This window comes from Typopeltis vanoorti, chromosome 16, assembly GCF_054136105.1.
Source record: "Typopeltis vanoorti isolate ZY-2024b chromosome 16, IOZ_Tvanoo_1.0, whole genome shotgun sequence".
Classification (NCBI taxonomy): domain Eukaryota; kingdom Metazoa; phylum Arthropoda; class Arachnida; order Uropygi; family Thelyphonidae; genus Typopeltis; species Typopeltis vanoorti.
The window spans coordinates 87,538,133-87,558,130 of record NC_143564.1 but is presented as its reverse complement, the minus strand read 5'-3'; the positions used below and the strand labels follow the sequence as shown (position 1 = coordinate 87,558,130).

Here is a 19,998-nt window from a genome sequence, read left to right as displayed (position 1 = left end):
CACTGGGGAGTTCTTTCACTTGTTGAACAGCGGGAAGGAGTGATGACAAGAGGTCATCCCTGGACGTTATGAAAGGAAACTGTGAGCAAGAGGGTGAGGAGTGTTTCCTTTGCATGGAGAGTGGTTGAGCCGTGGAATGCATTACCTGATAGAGTGGTGAGGGCAAGAACGGTCAGTGAGTTTAAGGAGTGCTATGATAGACTTTGTGTTTCTTAGAGGGGAACCTCCCCTCGATGAGTCTTGACAGACTTTATATTCTTAGGAAGTACCGCTCACGATGAGTCTTTGGACTCCATGGAGGCCTGAATAATAATAATAATAATAATAATAATTATCATTATATTTATATTTATTATTTACACACGCACACACACACACACTTCTTGTGTGATTACTTCTTGTGTTCAAACGAATTCAAAATTACTTCTTGTGTGAATTTTGGGACACCCAAAATTCACACAAGAAGTAATTTTGATAGAAAACACAGGTTTTTAATTAAAAATTGTAATTTCTTATTGATTCATAAAGTATACAGTATAGGATTATGCATGGAATAGTATATCGGGTAAATGGCCTCCACGGCTTTCCTGGCACATACACACTCTTATGTCGAAATTTTCCCTGACCGTTTTGCATAAATGTGGCTGAATTTCGTTGATACAATGTTCCATTTCCTCCTTCAAGGCGTGGGTGGTATTGGGCTTGTTGGCATAAACCTTAGACTTCAAAAAACTCCAAAGAATAAAAGTCCAATGCTGTTAAGTCACATGATCTGGGCAGCCAATTCTGATCACCAAAATGGGAAATTACACGACCAGGAAATGACTCATGCAGTAATTGAATTGTTTCTCGGGCTGTATGGCATGTGGCACCGTCTTGTTGAAACCACATGTCGTCCACATCCATATCTTGCAATTTAGGCACAAAAAAAATGGATTATCATGTCACGATAGCAGGCTGTATGGCATGTGGCACCGTCTTGTTGAAACCACATGTCGTCCACATCCATATCTTGCAATTTAGGCACAAAAAAAATGGATTATCATGTCGCGATAGCGAGCACCATTAACTGTCATTGCCTTACCAGCTGCATTTTCGAAGAAGAATGGACCGATGATGCCTCCAGCCCAAAATCCGCACCAAACAGTGACACGTTGTGGATCCATTTGTTTCTCAACAATCACTCGTGGATTTTCTGAGCCCCAAATGCGACAATTTTGTCGATTAACGAAGCCATCAAGATGAAAATGAACCGCATCGCTGAAGATGATTTTGTTCGAAAAATAAGCATCCACTTGTTGTTGTTCCATAATCCATTCAACGAACTCTCTTCGCTGTGTGTGGTCATTTTTAATAACCCTGAACTGTCAGCTGTCACGCTGTCTTTTTTTTCCTCATTGGCAATACTTTACTGCACAAATGGTGCTAAATTTAAATCTTGCATGAATTTTGGGACAACATGTGTGTATATATATATGTGTGTATATATATATACATATATATTTATTATATTTATACATTATCATTATCATATACATTATCATACCAGGTGATGGAATAGATGGTGGAGATAGTATGCAAAAACAAATTAATGAAATGAGTGGAAGGAGGGGTAATTATTATGGGGGATTTCAACTATGGTAACATTGATTGGAAGGAGGAGAGTACACATGTGAGGAAGAAAATGGATTTTATTCAATTATTAAGGGATAACTATCTGGGACAGCATGTAATTGAAATTACCATGGGTGTGAGAGTGCTTGATCTGGTAATAGCATCTGAGAATTTGACTGTAATGAATATGACCATGTTGCCACCTATTGGTGAGAGTGATCATAAGGTCTTGACCTGGGAGGTGACTAAAGGTGTGGAATTTTCGATTAAGACAGGTTATATGTGGAATTACCATGCTGGCAAGTATGACAAGCTTAGGAGATTGCTTGGATCAGTGCCATGGCATGTACAACTGCAAGGGCTGGATGTCGATAGAGCATGGGAAGTGGTCAAGGAGCATTTACAGGAGGTTATGGCTGATTGTATACCTAGGGTCCGAATAGTAAAACAAGTAGGGGTTAAATGGATGAATAACACCATTAAGCTTGAGCTGCAAAAAAAAGAAACAACTGTGGAGGGAATTTAAACAAAGAGGTGACCTCTAGGCACACGAACGGTATAAAGTGCAGGCCAGAAGGGTAACGAGTGTGGTAAAAAAAGCAAAAGCGGATTATGAAAGGAAACTAGCTATGCAAGATAAAGAGAATCCCAAACAGTTCTTTCAATATGCTGCAAGCAAGAAAAAAACTGTACATGGCAAAATGATTTTAAGGAATGATGATGGTAAAGACTTCACTGAACCAGTCGATATAGTGGAGTTACTGAGCGCGCATTTTGCAAAAGCATATCATCCAGGTGGTGACAATGAAAAAATGAAGGAACCATTAGTTTATACGGGAATAGTGATGAATGAAGTGGAGGTGACTAGTCTATTACAGAACCTTAATGTGTACACATCTGTGGGATTGGTTGGTATATGACACGGGTCGTGCGTGAAGTGGCTAAAGAATTATCAGTGCCCTTGACCATGTTGTTTAATCTGGGTCTCGGGTCTGGTTTAGTCCCGAAGGTGTGGAAAGAGGGAAAAATAGTTTCACTGCATAAAGGAGGATCCAAGACTACGGTTGCAAATTACTGACCGATCAGCATATCAGGAGTCGTTGTCAAGGTCTTGGAGAAAGTAGTCGAGGGAAAAATACAGGAATGGATTGATGAAAATGAGATACTGTATGGGGAAAGCATGGCTTTGTGAAGGGTAGATCATGCCTCAGTAACTTGCTCAAGCTTTATAACATAGTGACGGCTGAACTGGATAAGGGTAATGGGTTTACAGTGATACTGCTGGACTGGCAAAGGCGTTTGACAGGATACCACATGAAATTCTAATCCGTAAACTAAAACATATGGGAATGGATATAGGGTTGGTGAGATGGATAGGTGGGTGGTTGATGGAGAGATATCAAAGAGTAGTTTATTCAGGAGTAGAGTCCAAAAGACGGCCTGTGACTAGTGGTGTGCCGCAGGGTTCTGTTCTTGGACCACTGCTGTTTAATTTGTTCATTAACGATATAGGGAAGGATCTAAGAGGAACAGTTCATTTGTTTGCTGATAATGCAAAGTTGGGTAGGGCGATAGTGAATGCAGAAGATGTCAAAGTCTTGCAGGACAACTTAGATAGATTGGAGTTCTGGGCTAAGGAGAATGGATGTCAATTTAATGTGACAAAATGTAAGGTTATGCATTTTGGGGTGAAAAGTTAGCAGCAGTATACCACATTGGTGGAACTGTACTCCAAGAGATTGATGAGGCCAGGGACTTGGGAGTGTTGGTGAATAGGGAGATGAAGTTTAGGTTGCACATTGCAAAAGTAGCTAAATCAGCTCATCAACTCACTTGGTTGTTGAAAAATACCTTGACGAGCAGAGACAAGCAAGTTATTGTACCTCTGTACTGAGCCTTGATAAGACCTCATCTCGACTACTGTGCCCAGATTTGGTCACCTAGGTTCCTTCTTGATGTGGGGAGGTGGAGAGGATCCAGAGGCGAGTGACTTAAGATGATAGCCGGTCTATGGAATGAACCATATGAGAACAGGTTGAAGATTTGTGGGTTGCAGAAACTAGTTGATAGGCGGAAAAGGGTCGATATGATTGAGACATTCAAATTGCTAAAGGGATTCTATGGGATAAATTCAGAGGATATTTTTGAGATCAGGACTGGTGGTGGGAGAACTAGGGGACATCTGTTGAAGCTGGGCAAGAGTGTGGTTAGCAGGGGTGTTAGAGCTGGGTTCTTTACTTTTAGAGTGGTAAATGAGTGGAATAAGCTGCCAAAGTCTGTTGTGGGTGCTATGATGGTGAGTGAGTTCAAGGGAAGGTATGATAGATACTGTGAGAATGTTATATAGTTGTGTGGACATGATGTTTAGGGCCTCTCTCGATGAGTCTAAGGGCTCCCTGGAGTCGCTTGCCATAAAAACTCAAGCATAAACCTCAAATCTCTTGCTATCACCTCGCTTAATTGCTATAGTCACTCTCTATCATTCCTCCAGGCAAAGCAATACCCTAGCATTCTATTTCACACTCCACCAATCATTGAATCGCCATACATCACACCTATGACTGCTCTGTTCTTTATATTGCTCACCTGCATCTCTCTCTCTTCTCCTCCTTGCATTACCACTTACCTGTCTTCCTGTCATATGCTCATATCTGGCTCTTGCACTATCTTTCTCTTAATCCCTCTTATCTAGTGGTTCTCCTAATCTCTCTTTCCTATCATTCTGATAACTCTCACTTCCCCCTCTTGTTTGCTTAACATCAGTTATTATTATTATTTATACAGGTACTCCATGAAGTTAAAACTCTTCATGAGAGACCCACACCATCCGTTAACACAATTCCTATCGTACATATATTCAAACTTATTCACTGTGATGGATGGTCACAGCCACCTCTGGCAATCCATCTCCAAGTAAGAACCTAGTCTGCACACCCTTACTAACCACACTCTTAGACAACTTCCAAGTGTGACCCATTGTTTTCTCCCTACTCCCATGTACTGAAAAATTTCTTTTGTATCAATCTTATAGAATCCCTTTTAGTAACTTACAAGTTTCTATTATGTCCCCTCTCCTCTGCTTGTTAGCTAAACTCTGCATGGTGCAGTCTATCTTCATAGGATATATTCCACAGACCTGTCACCATCTCTGAATTCTCTACACCACCTCCCAGTCTCCTAGAAATGCAGGTGACTAAATCTGTGAAAAATAGTCAACATGTGGCCAAATCATAGCCTTATGAAGAGGGATAATAACCTCTCTATCTTTACTTGTCAATGTGTTCTTTAGCATCCAAGTAATCTTCTGAGCTATTTTTCCAACTCTTGCAATGTGTCCTCGGAATTTCCCTAGCCTCATCAATTTCGTGTAAACTAGTACCATCAGTATGATGCGAAGTATGTAATCTTTTCATCACAAAGTGCATTATCTTGCATTTTACAACATTCAGTTGACAACTATTGTCCTTTGCCCACACTGCCAATTTATTTAAATCATCCTGCAAGATATCTATATCACCTTTATCAATTATTACCCTCCTCAGTTTTGCATCATCATCATCAGCAAACAACTAAATATTCCTCCTCAAATCTTCAGTGGTAGCACTATTCCTCTCTAAGATTGCTTTCTTCTGTCTAGAAGAGGGCAATCTGGCTAATTAATGATGCCTTTCTCTGACTCACTCACTTACCCACTTCAGTCCCTTTCCCATCATGTCCAGTTTCTGCATTGTGCCTCTTCTACAGATACTTTCATGGACAGTGCCGCGCTGAATTGTCCACTATTATTCCCCCCCCCCCCACACACACACACTCTGCTCCAAAACCATTAAACAAGAGCCATTGCTAACCAACACCTTTTTACAGTCCATCTTGAAACTCACTTCACTGCCTCCTCTTTCATTCCTTCTACTTCTGTCCTTTTGAACTGTTCAAGCAAAATGTGAACAGATTCCTTCTTTCTTCTATTCCTCTTGGCCACACAGTACTAATGTGCTATAGGTCATGTGTTCTGATGAAAGAAAGAAAAAAAAAAAAAACACCTCCAGTTCATCTACCTCAGTTCTCACATCAGTAACTACAAGGATACCTGGATGATATATCCTTGCAGAGTGATCACTTAGTAACTGAACTATTTCTTCTGCCACTTTTCTACCATCAGCATCGAGTAAAGAAATCTTTCCATAATCATTCTTTCTCTTATTTGCTATATAGCAAAAAACTCTCTTTTCGATTTACTTTGACCTGCTTAGCTAATTTTCTCTCAAAATCTAATTTAGTCTTCCTTACTAAACTAGTTACCCTTCTTGCTTGTGCTTTATGTTACTCATGAGCAACATAAAGCACTTCCTTCCACAATGCTTTCTTTTCCTGCAGTTACTCATCCATTTAATCCCTACTCTGTTTATCTTCCTGACCCTTGGTATGCCTAGGGTCAGAAATAATCCCGAATTTTTCTGAAGGATAGTAGTAGAAGTGAGCGTGAAGATATCTGTCTGCCTGGGTAGGTTTTCTGTAAATTCGGGATTATTTCTACACTTGGACATCGGGCTCATTTGCCTCTTTCTGATGAAGAAGAACTTAACTATGAACTCTATTTCCTTATACTACATTTCAATTAAATGGCTGCTCAATGAAGACTATCAACAAACTACTGTTCAATCCTCTCCCTCACTGCAATGAAGATACTACAATTTTTAAAGGGAACATTTCTATTCCTTACATCAGCTCTGTCACACCAAAATTGGTGATGATTCTAAGAAAATATAACATATGGACTTTCTTCACTACACTTCCAAAGCTACATTCCGTTTTAAGTCAGCCGAAAAGTAGACATAACAACCTCAAATATCCTGGTGTCAACCAGATTTTCTGCAATTGTGGTAAACTGTACTTTGGCCAGTCGGAAAAATCAATTGAACTTTGCATCGAGGAACATCAAAGAGACATCAATTACAAGAGGACACAAGCCAGTGCTTTATCTAGCCATGTTTTGTTTTCTGCAAATTCCAAAGAAAAAGGGCTCCCACATCCAGTTCTCTGGGAAAAGTCAAATAACATTCATCATTGTTATGACTAAATAGAAAGGAAAATAATAGAATTAAAAGAAATAATCCTTAACCCTGTACATATCAACAGTAATCTTAGTTACAACTTGTCAGATTGTCACTGTTCTGCTATCTGGTATTGGCGTGCTTGAGATTTAAACACGCTTATAATACAGTTAGAGAGGATTCTTTTTTAAACTCATCAAGGCTTGAAGCTTAACAGTTATTTGCTAATGCTTTTTTGTACTGTTCAGAGTCAGTTCCTTTACAGTTATCTTGCTGGTTATTTCTATGTTTTTTGCACCTGAAGAAGTCTGTGAAAGATGAACCTAGTCGTGTGAATTAAATCTGCTTTTATTTTTTAATTCTCAGTGTTCTAGTCATTAAATACTAAATAACGTGTGTGTGTGTGTGTGTGTGTGTGTGTGTGTGTGTGTGTGTGTGTGTGTGTGTGTGTGTGTGTGTGTGAGAGAGTATGTATATGAATAGAGAAACAGGAGAGTTATGAAGGACTGGGAATTGTGGCATCAGAGTGGATGATAGCCAGCAGAAACATAAGTTTCCTCTTGTTAGATCAGGTTTTTCATCCTGTAAAGACAGGCAAGCAAGCCAGTAGAATACACACAATCAACAGACATTAAATTTCCTCATAGCTTTAGTTGTTTTGGCCATAATTCAAAACAATCCAATCCTATCTCTATTCTTTGCAGAGCAATTTTATAGTTATTATTTAAAGTATATCTTGGTGGTCCTGTAATTCTTCTTTTCCATTCACTTTTTCTGTTCACTATGTTGATGGTGCCTATCTTCACTGCTGTTGTTCCAGTAGTTGACTATTTCACTATTTGCCCTACAAACAGCAGGTATTACCTGGGTGATGTCTGCAAGGCATTTGATTATATTGTACTATTTATATTATGTGTGGTTTAAGTCATACAGAATAGTAATAAATGAGTTCAATATTCTAGACATTTCATACTCGTATATTTATATTATAGGTATTGTGCACATTGGATAATATATGGGTAACGTGTTTATCTTTTTAAAAAATTGGAAATAAACTGCTTTTATACTGGGTTGATGAGTGTGGATGTTAGCTGAATGTGTATCTGCATCTTTTTGTCTTCTATTTATTATTATTATTATTCAGGCCTCCATGGAGTCAAAAGACTCATCATGGAAGGTTTTTCCTAGAAAACACAGTCTATCACATACAACTCCTTGAATTCATTGATCGTTCATGCTCTCACCACTCTATCAGGTAATGCATTCCATGGTTCAACCACCCTCCATGCAAAGAAACCATCCTCACCCTGTTCCACCAAGCAAAAGAACTCCCCAGTGTCAACCCTGTAACTACCTCTCACCAGTTTAAAAGTCTCAGTCATATCACCTCTCCTTCTATCTACCAAATTCTGCAGTCCATAATCCCTCAACCGATCCTCATAACTAACATTGTACAGTCCTGAAACCATCTTTGTTATCTGCCTCTGTACTTCCACAGTTAATTTATCCCCTTCAAATCCTGGAGACCAAATTTGAGAACAATAATCCAAGTGTGGTCTGGGCTCTATACAAGAAATGATAACTCTTTTATCTCTGCAGGTCAGCGTCCTTATCAGTATTGCTGCAGTCCTCTGAGTTGCCTTCACCACCTTTGCAATATGTTCCCTGAATTTCAGGTTTCTATCAATCATCACCCCCCTTCCCCCAGATCTCTTGTTTCCCTAAATCCTCCAATTGAGTATGCAGCCTCCCTTGATGTATCCCAAACTTCAAAATTTTACATTTTGCTGCATTAAACTGAAACCCCCATTCATTTGCCTATCCATTTCATTGCCTTCCATTGGTATACCCCAGACTTCATATTTAGCTGAATTAAATTGATATATCCCATTAATTTGCCTATCTGTCCAGTTTATTCAAATCCTCTTACAGGGCTGCCACATCTGCTCTGTTACTAATAACCCTTCCCAGCTTCACATCATCTGCAAATAACTGAATATCCCCTTGCAATCCACTGACATTATCATTGATATAAAGGTTAAACAATACGGGTCCCAGTACTGGTCCCCGTGGGACCCCACTTTTAACCTTCTGCCTCTTTCATATTTCCCCACCATGCACAACTCTCTGATACCTATCAGACAGCCAATCCTGAATCCAGTTGACTAACCCAACATCTAAACCCATGTGCTGCAACTTAAATATCAGCTTATCATGTGGCATTCTGTCAAATGCCTTTGCAAAATCCAAAAATATCAGGATATGCCTTTCCCTCATCAACTGCTCTTGTCACGTTACTATAAAAAGCAATCATATTACAAAAGATTTGTCCCTTAATAAATCCATGTTGACTCTCACAGATAACATTACCCTCATCTACCCAATGGTGTATATGGTCCCTCACTAATTTCTCCAAGATCTTAACAACTACTGATGAAACACAAACTGGTCTATAATTTGACACTTCCAGTCTGCTACCACCATTATGCAATGGCACTATCTTATCCTCCTTCTATTCCTTGGGTACCTTTCCCATAACAAGACTTCCATTGAAAAGCCAGGTCAACAGCTGTCAGTTCCTTAACACATCCTCTCAAAACCTGTTGTGAAATTCCATCTAGTTCCACAGCTTTATTGCTTTATAATCAGAAGGGGGTTGAGTTGTATTATAGGGGGTCCATGTGGATTGATAACTGAGTTGGATAAATTTTTTTCTATCAACTGTGTCACCCTAAGATCCCTTTCTTTGCTTCTCTTACTTCCTATTAACTGCAGAAACATTTAAAATGTGAAAATGGCATTTTCATGAGAATTGCTCTTTTGCTGAGAACACTGACAATTGAGATGTGGAAATGGTAGTTCTACTGTATAAAGCCTTGGTCAGACCATATCTGCTACTCTATACAGATTTTCTAACCTGAATTTTGAAAAGATGAAGAAAGTCTGAGTCCAGAGGTAATTAATATAATAACCAATGTGATAAGAGGGGCTGTAGGATGTTAACTGTAAATATAAGCTGAAAGAATATAATCTGCAGAATTTGTTTACTGAAGGAAAAGGAGTGATAACTGAAACATAATTATTCAAGAGAGCTTACCAGGTAGAACTGAGATCAGCCAGCTGTTTTATAAAATAGTACTGAAATAGTGAGGAGTGGGTGTTTTGCATGGAAAGTTAGAGAAATAAGTTGTATGAGAGAGTGGATAGTGAAAAAAATTCTATAAGGTGATGTGACAGTTATGCAAGTTACAATAATATTCTGACAATTAAGTCAAATCTCCTACAGCATATCTTAACTTCATTAGGAGATCCAGTTTAATAATTTTAATAATGGTTTGTGTCACTGTCTAATTTTCCTCATTTCTCTTTCAGTGGAATTTAAGCCAAATGCCACAATGCATACTGCTCATCATATCCTTCTCTTTGGCTGTTCCCTGCCGGGCTACTGGGAACGAGATACTCCACGTGTTGTTTGGGACTGTGGTCAGATGGGTGGTGGGCATTCAGCAAAATATGTACAAGGTCCAACATGTTCTTCTGGATCAGAAACCATATATGCTTGGGGTCGTGATGCACCAAGGTTAATAATGCCAAGTGGTAAGCATATATTGTTTAATTTTGCCATTCTTTAAATTTCAGGTTCATAACTTCAGACATTTTAGAATTTTTTTTTATTTCTAAATTTAGATTCTCTTCTCTAGTTATGAATTTATTTATGTTCTCTTTAAATTTGTAATGATGTCTCATCTTTTTTTAAAGAAGAGGTTTGAACTATCATAAAGCAGCCTGTTAAAATATTATGCTAACTGTATATAAAATTTCTTTTATAACTGGCTTTTAACTTACTAAAAAAGTATTGGAGTAATCTTTACATTAAATAAACTGATATTTTTAACTATAAACCATTCCTTAAACTATATTTGTATGATTTTACTTATAGATTTATTATGTAAGAAACAAAACTTTTGCTTCAATTAACAGCTTCATCAAATTAGAGAACATACAAAAAATTAAACAATTCCAACATCAATTATTTTTTTGAAACATTAATGTAGATTGATCACACGTCATTTGACTCGGCGTGATCTGTTCATTGCTGCACAAAGTCTTTGGGACTGTTTCTATTTCCTATTCAAAGTACTATATTATGAGGCTTTGGTACCTATTAAAAGCCATATCATCTTATTGCCACCAAGAATTCCTTATGTGCCCTTGAAAAAAAGATTGTTATTCTTTGTTTTGCTCAGAAACACACACAAAAAAAGTCTGAACAATTCTAACATCAGTTGTTTTTGAACCATATAATACATTAATAAAAATATAGATCAGTTACATGTGTCATTTTACACAGTGTGATCCAGTGTGCAGACAGTGCGTACAAGTTCTTTAGATGGTTATTGGCATAATTGAGATCTGATAGATTATAATGATGTATGAAAGACTTCCAATTATGAAAAATGAGGCAATGGTTCCTTTTCAAAGTACCATATATCATCTTATAGCTTCCAAAGGATTCCTTATGTGCCCGTAAAAAAAAAAAAAAAAAAAAAAAAAAAAAAAAAAAAAAAAAAGACTGTCATTCTAGATTAGGTAAGATGGAAGACCAATGCATTTCATGCTGTTTGAGAAAAAAATGTGCAGTGAGGCCACTTTTCTTTTTTATACTCCATGTTGTACTTTTTTTTTTTTTTAAATTGATCTCAAAACTTCTTCCAGGATATTTTACAAAAAAACTGTCTTTTGGTGAACAATGAAATTTCTGTAGATTGTGAACAGGAGTGAAAGCAGTTCTAATATGATTTGGCTTAGAAAATGAGCTATATATCTTGAAATTTTCCAGTATATGCTATGGAAAGATTCCTATTAGAATCTGTTTCTGTGGTCATTATGAGTTGATTTCCTTGGAGAAGAGTAACTTAGTAACATTTTTTTCAGTAGCTATTTTGAAGCAATTGGTGGAAAAGAAAATTAACTTCTCCTTTTTTTGTTTCATTTTTTAATTATTCTTGTAGTACTATTCTTTAAGGTTATGATAATTCATAAATTTCATTGAGGATGATGAAAACAGTTGGTTTGAAGATATCTTCCTTATATGCGAATGGCTTCCTATAGAATTCTAAAAAATATTCCTCCGCCTTCTGTTTTTTAGAATATCTAAAAATGGAAGTTTGTTATCCTTCTCAATATCCAAAGTGAACTTAATTTAGGGTGATTATTGTTAATAAAACTAACAAATTCCTCCAGGTCTTTTTCAATACATTTCCAAACAATAAAAACAAGGTCTGCCAGAAGGTGAGATTATAGTCAGACATATTATGAGGTAACAGAGAAAAAAAAAGATAAGTGTTTGTTATAATTTTATTAGTTTTGCTTTAAATTTACAGGGAATCTAAGCTAGACAGAAGATATCATCTGTGGGTGGTTTGCACTTGGGGAATTTGTACTCAAATGTAATATTTTTGTATAGTTTGTTAGTAATCATTGTGCAGCGTTTGAATAATGGCAGCAGCTGCAATTGAGTTTGCCCATGGCTTATTGCCAAGACCTCCACCATTTAAGGACTACATTTTATACAGCCTACTATGGGATTTTGATCTATGTGGTGTTTCTGGCATGTATGCATCCTGGCAGTTAGAAATATGGCAGATGAGAGACCACAGAGTGCATTTCTATAGAAAATGGGAAGAACTTTGTGATTTAGAAATTAACATAATGGACTTTAGCAGTGTTATGTCATGAATGAATGAATATCTACAGAGAGAGAGAGAGAGAGACAAGTAGCATGATCATGGGACAGGAAAACGAGTAGCATGTGAATCAGAATATAAAATTAATGAATGTAGTAGGTTTGAAAGCTAGTGTAGTTTTGGGGTGATGGTGTTGAAAGGGAGGATGAATGTCAAGCGAGAGAGAGATGCACCGGATGAAGTGGAATGTATGAAGAATTAGTTAAGCATGAAAGAAGAGATTAGGAGACAGGAAACAATGAATGGAAAGCCAATCAGCAGGAGTGGGAGAGAGTTATGGGAATGACAGAAGGGGAGAGAATAGGTGAACTAGCAGAAGAGAGGGAGGGAATGAGAGGAAGGCAAGAATCAGGAATGAAGAGAGAGAAATGACAGGTAAGTGGCACAACAAGGAGAATGAGCAAGGGATGCAGAAAAGGTGAGCAAGGAAGGAATAGAGATGTGATGTATGCAGATTCAGTGGTGATCTATGGTGTGAAAGATAGAATTCCAGAGGAGTGTTTGCCTGGAGGAACAACAGACAATGTGACTGTGGCAATTAAGTGAGGTGAAAGAATGGATGAGATGATTGTGATGGTGGGAACAAATGAATTGGGTGGCAAGAGATCTAACGTTCATGCTTGAGGTTGTATGGAAGAAGACAGAGGGAAGATAGCAAGTGTGTTGCCAGTATGATAGTGTTGCCCAGGTATGATAGTGCATAGCTGAGGAGGAGAGAATCAGTAATGAATAGTATGATAGCCAGAATGCATCGAAAGAGAGGCTTGGATTATGTGGATGCTTAAAGGGAATTTGAGAATAGAAAGGAACTGTATGTGAGAGATGACTTGCATTTGAAAGGAAAGATGTTGGCATCTAGAGAGAATGTTGTTTTTCAAACAAGTTAGTGTGTTGATGGAGGGAAACTAGAATTATCAGGGGTGGTCTCTTGAGGGAATAGTCACTTGGGAAAAGGAGGTATACATCATGTCATGCTCAATCCAGTGGAGTCTGGAAGGAATAATGATAGGTATAGAAACAGTAACAGTGCATTGTTTATCCTTTATACTAATACCAGGGGTATCCAGAATAAGAGATGAATTGGTGGTGCTGATAGCCTCAGCCTGTCCAAAGATTATTGGAATCATATAGCATTTTTTCAGCAAGATAGGAAGAGTAAATGTGGTGACTGAGTATTGCTTATAATAAGTGGTGAATCATATCTTCTGAGTGGAGAATTTGGAGGGCAATGGCACTAATGGTTTTGAGAGCATATGCTGTGAGGTGGGGATGGGCAAGACAGAATATTCAGTAGGGTGTTGCTACAAGCCAGGTAGCATAGAGGGTGAAGAGAGACATTGCCTAAGACATTTGAGGGACAAATGTCTTAGACGATGTCTAAGACATTTGTCCCTCAAATGTCTAGGCAACAAGTAGTAGAAGGAACACATGGTTGAAGGGTTTTGGATTTGGTCATAGCATCAGAAGATGTGATTGTAACTGAAATAGCATCTCTGCTCCTGGTTGGAGAGAGTGACCATGTGTTTTTGACTTGAAGGAATAGATATGCAGGTGTATCAAAGAGAAAGAAATGTATATAGAATTATGAGGCAAGTGATTATAATAATCTTAGAAATCAGCTCTGGGCAGTTCCATGGATAGAGCAATTGGAAAGGCGAGATATCATTAGTACTTGGGAACTGGTGAAGAAATATTTATTAGCAGCAGTGGCATGTTGTATACTGCAAATGAAAAAGAGAACACAATTTGGTGTAAAGTGGATGACAAACAATGTCAAATGGGAACAGCAGGTGGAAGAGATGTAAGGAGAGGAGTGGAGAGTAAATGCATGAAGAATACAACTCAGGCCAGGAGAGTGACTAGTCTGGTAATGAAGGCAAATCTGGAATATGAAGAGATTGGCCCTGAGATCCAAAGAAAATCCTAAAGAATTTTTTCACTGACATTGCTGGATAAAAATGGGAATAGAGTGACTGATGCAAAGGATATAGTGGAATTGTTCAGTGAATTAGAGTATATTTCATCTTGGAGTATATTTCATCTTGGAGTATATTGGAGTATATTTCATCTTTGGAGTATATTTCATCTTGGAGAAGTAGTTTTAATAGGGCAGGTTCATTTAGAAGTGCAAGAAGGTAGTGTGCTTCGAATACAGAGTACTCTGGATGTCAATAAAAGACAGGGAACGAGAGAGGTATGGGAATGATAGAAGAGGAGAGAATGGAAACAGTAGAAGAGAGGGAAAGAGAAAGAGGTATGGGAATGATAGAAGAGGAGAGAATGGAAACAGTAGGCGAGAGGGAATGGCAAGAGGTGTAATGTATGGTGACTCAATGATCCCTGGTGTGTAAGATAGGATGTGTGAGGAATGTTTGCCTGGAGGAACAATAGAAAGTGTGGCTATGACAATTAAGAGGGGGCGAAAGGGTGGATGAGATGATTGTGATGGTAGGAACAAATGACTTGAGTGGTAATGTAAATTGGACAGTGAGAAATATGCGATTCTTGCTTAAGGTAGTACGAAAGAAGAGGCAAAGAGGAAAGGTAGTGTGCGTGTTGCCTAGGTATGATTGTGATGAGCTGAGCAGAAGAGCAGTCATATTGAATAACATAATAGCTAGAATGTGTCAGAAGAGAGGATTGAAATATGTGGATGCTTGGACAGCGTTTGAGGACAGAGAGGAATTATATGCGAGAGACTGCTTGCATTTGAATGAGGAAGGACGTAGGCATCTGGAGAGATTGCTATTCTGAATGTTTCCCTGCATTGACACACTGACTCATTCAGAACAGCAATCTCTCCAGATGCCTACATCCTTCCTCATTCAAATGCAAGCGGTCTCTCACATACAATTCCTAGAATGCCCAAGGTGGATGGTAGCAAGGGTGAAAGGGTACTCTTGTGTGAAAGGGTACTTGGGAGATGGGATACAACCTTGGGTAGCGCTGAGCCCAGTGGAGTCTAGAGGGGATAATGCTGGGTATAGAAATAGTGACATTTTTATGCTTTATATTAATGATAGGCATATTCAGAATAAAGGAGAGGAATTGGTGGCACTAATAGCATCAGCCTGGCCAAAGATTATTGGGATCACTGAGATGTGGTTGACAGAAGAGGATATAATAACAAGAATAGAAGTAGCAGGGATGACTTATGTCCTCTAAGAGTGGAGGCTTTGGAAGGCAGTGACACTAATAATTTTGAAAGCATATGGTGTGAGGTAGAGATGGCAAGATGGGATATTTAGTGGGGTGTTGCTACAAACCAAGGAGCACAGAGGGTGGGGACCAAGAGATGTTTAGACAGTTGAGCTTGGCAAGTGCATGAAGAATGATTGTTATGGGAGATTTTAACTACAGCAGTATAAATTGGGGAGAGGAAGATGCATGTAGCAATAAGGGAATGGAATTTCTAGAATTCTTGAGGGACAAATGTCTTAGGTAACATGTAACAGAAGGAACATGAGGTTCAAGGGTTTTGGATTATTTGGTCATAGCATCAGAAGAGCAGATTATAACTCAGATGGCATCTCTCCCACCAGTTGGAGAGAGTGAAAAAATTCATGTGGTTTTGACTTGGAAGTCAAAACCACATGAATAGACATGCAGGAGTATCAAAGAGAGGGGAATATATGTAGAATTATAAGGCAGGTGATTACAATAGTCTCAGACATCAACTTGGGAAGTTTCATGGAGGGAGGAATTGGAAGGCCAGGATATCATTAGTGCTTGGGAAATTGTGAAGGAATATTTGTTAGCAGCAATAGTAAGCTGTATTCCACAAGTGAAGAAGAGGACACAATTTGGTGTAAAGTGGATTAAAATCAATATTAAACAGGAACTGCATGTGAAAAAGGGGCTATGGAAGAGATATAAGGAGACAGGTGAAAAGCAGATGCATGAAGAATATAAGACACAGGCCAGGAGAGTGACTAGTATGGTAAGGAAGGCAAAACTGGAATAAGAGAAGAGATTGGCCCTAAGCTCAAAAGAAAATCCTAGGGAATTTTTTCCCTATGTGGCTAGTAGCAGGAGAAATGATTATGGAAGAATGACACTGTGGGATAAAAATGGGAATATAGTGACTGATGCAGAGGACACATAGTGGAATTGTTCAACGAACACTTTTTTGATGTGTTTCATCCTGGAGGAGTAAATTTTAATACTAGAGGGATAGGGCAGTTCGAGGTTTAGAGGTGCAGGAGGAAAACGTGTTCCAAATACTGAGTACTCTGGATATCAGTAAAGCTGCGAGACTGGATGGTAATTCACCACGATTTCAGTGAAAGTCTGGCTACAGGAAAAGTGCCCAGGTAATGGAAGGAAGGTAAGATAGCGCCATTGCATAAGGGCAGTAGCAGACTGGAAGTAGTGTCTAATTATAGGCCAGTTTGTGTGTCATCGGTAGTTAAGATCTTGGAGAAATTAGTTTGGGACCGTATACAACATTGGGCAGATGAAGGTAATGTTATTTGTGAGGGGGCACTCTTGTTTTAGTAATATGCTAGCCTTTTATAATAATTACAAGAGCAGTAGATGAGGGAAAGGCATATACTGCCATTTTCTTGGATTTATCGAAGGCATTTGACAGGGTGCCACATGATAAGCTGATATTTAATTTGCAGCACATGGGTTTGGATGTCAGGTTGGTCAACTGGATTCAGGATTGGCTGTCCAATAGGTATCAGAGAGTTGTGTATGGTGGGGCAGTTTCAAGGAAGCAGAGGGTTACAAGTGGGGTCCCACAGGGCTCAGTACTAGGACCTATATCGCTTAACCTTTATATCAATGACATTGCCAGTGGATTGCAAGGGGATATTCAGTTGTTTGCGGATGATGTGAAGCCGGGAAGGGTTATTAATAATAGTGCAGATGTGGTAGTCATGCAGGAGGATTTGAATAAGCTAGACAGATGGGCAAATGAATTGGGGTGTTAGTTTAATGCAGCAAAATGTAAGGTCTTGAGATTTGGGACACATCGATGGGACGCTGCATCCTCTATTGGAGGAGGTATACTGGAGGAAGTAGGAGAGAAGAGATCTGGGATAGATGATTGATAGAAACCTGAAATTCAAGGGACATATTGCAAAGGTGGTGAAGGTAACACAAAGGATCGCTGCAATAAGGAGAAGGACACTGACCTGCAGAGATAAAAGAGTTATCATTCTATTGTATAAGACCTTGATCAGACCATACTTAGACTATTGTTCTCAGATTTGGTCCCCAGGATTTGAAGGGGATAAATTAACTGTGGAAAGGGTGCAGAGGTAGATAAAAAAAAAAAAAAAAAAAAAAAAGACAGTTTCAGGACTGTACAATGTTAATTATGAGGATCAGCTGAGGGAATGTGGACTGCAGAGTTTGGTGGATAGAAGGAGAGGTGGTATGATTGAGACTTTTAAACTATTGAGACATGGTTATAGGGTTGACACTGGGGAGTTCTTTCGCTTGGTTGAACAGCGGGAAGGAGTGATAACAAGGGGCCATCCCTGGAAGTTACAAAAGGAAACTGTGAGCAAGAGGGTGAGGAGTGGTTTCTTTGCATGGAGAGTGGTTGAACCGTGGGATGCATTTCCTGATGGGAGTGGTGAGAGCGAGAACTTTGTGTTTCCTAGAAGGGACCTCCCACATTGAGTCTTGATAGACTTGTGTTTCCTAGGAAGGACTTCCTGCAATGAGTCTTTTGACTCCTCGGAGGCCTAAATAATAATAATGGGACAGGATGGGATTTTTCAATGGGTTTTGAGAGAATGTGCTGGTAACTCCATTGATCTGGCTTTTCAACTAGTCTGGATATGAGAAAGGTGCATAAGGAGGTGAAGGAGAATGGAAGTGTCAAACTATAGATCAGTTTGTATTTCACCAGTACTTGTTAAAGTTATGGAGAAATTAGTGAGAAATCATTTACAGCATTGGGAAGATGAGGGTAATGTTATCTATGAGAGTCAGCATGGCTTTGTTAAGGAAGGGTGCTCTTGTTTTAGTAATCAGAATAAAGTAACAAGATCAGTTGATGAGGAAAAGGCATATTCTGTCATTTTTGGATTTTACAAAAGCATTTGACAAAGTGAAGAATGCAGAGGTACATAACAAAAATGATATCTGAATCATATAATGTTATGAGGATAGACTGAGGGAATGTGGATGACTGCAAAGTTTGGTAGATAGCAGAGGTGATATGATTGAGACATTTAAACTGTTGAGAGGTAGTTACAGGGTTGACACTGGCAAGTGCTTTCATTTGGTAGAACAGTGAGAAGGAGCAAGGACAAAGGGTCATCTCTGGAAGTTGCAAAATGATGTCATGAGACAACCCAGGTGAGGAGTGGTTTCTTTCTTTGGAGGGTGGTTAAAGCATGGAACACATTGTCTGATAGGGTGGTGAGAGCACAAATGGTGAATGAGTTCAAGGAGTGGTATGATAGACTTCGTGTTTTCTGGAGTGGGCCTACCACAATCTGTCTTGAGTCTGTGGAGATCCTGAATCATAATAGTAATAATAATCCATGGATCGCCATCATTTGTGTAGCTTTAAAGCAGCTTGTGACAGAACCTCAAATTTTTCTTGTATAAGTGGCAATGAGGAAGATAATGTTTGAAATATTTTATAAATTTCAAAATTAATTGATGTTAAGAGCGCCTCCGTAGCGCAATTGGAAGAACGACGATACATTGCGCCCTTCGATTGGAATAGGCCTAAGTTCGATTCTCGTCGCGACGGGAGGAATCTTTATCTGGTCGATTTCAATCGAAGGTGAGTTAGCCGATCTCATATGGAGGTAGCAGGGTTTTTTCTCCCGGAAACTCGGGTTTTTCATCCCGCATACATACAAATCGGCCCTTCAGAACACACGCAATTTACAGACAAAAATTACTAGTTGTGGTGGTGTTGGAAGTGGGCGGTAGATGGCGTTGATGGAGATGATTCGTAGTAGAGGTTAGGTGTAGAGAGAATTGTAGATGTCCTCCCACGATGAGTCTTCGGACTCCTTGGAGGTATCAGGAATAATAATAATAATAATAATAAGTGTTGAGATTTCTTGTATGTTCTCTAATAAGTTTATCTTCTTAATGAAGCTGTTAGTTAATAACAGCGAAACATGTAGAAAGTTTTTCTTGCCATAATAAATTGAATGAAATCCTACAATCCTGCAGTTTGTTTAATCTACTGTTCTCATAGTCCCATTTCAATTTCTAAACTATTCAGTTTTGATAATGTGTGTGGGTGTGATATATAAGCGCTGTAGCGCAATTAGAAGAATGATAGTATGTTGCGCCGTTTGATTGGAAAAGGCCTAAGTTCGATTCTTGTTGTGATAGGAGGAATCTTTATATGGACTTTAAGTCTATATAAATATTCCTTTATATGGACTTTATGGAAGGTGAGTTAGCCGATCTCATACAGAGGTAGCAGGGTTTTTCTCTCGGAAACTCTGGTTTTTCATCCCGCATACAGGCAAATCGGCCCTTCAGAACACACAATTTACAGACAAAAAAATACTAGTTGTGGTGGTGGTCAGTAGATGATTGGTTGCACAGTGGATGATTGTAGTGGTGAAGATGGAGAGTTGTATGGTGGGTGTCCT

General features: G+C 38.8%; 1 protein-coding gene across 1 annotated transcript in view; it reads left to right on the top strand.

Moving 5' to 3' along the window:
* Positions 1 to 19,998, top strand: part of Phm (Peptidylglycine-alpha-hydroxylating monooxygenase) — a 285,691-nt gene that overhangs the window by 126,333 nt on the left and 139,360 nt on the right. Inside the window, exon 3 of the mRNA XM_090406196.1 lies at positions 10,038 to 10,262. Within this exon, the coding sequence (XP_090262322.1) occupies positions 10,038 to 10,262 (225 nt within the window). The remainder of the gene's footprint in view (positions 1 to 10,037; positions 10,263 to 19,998) is intronic.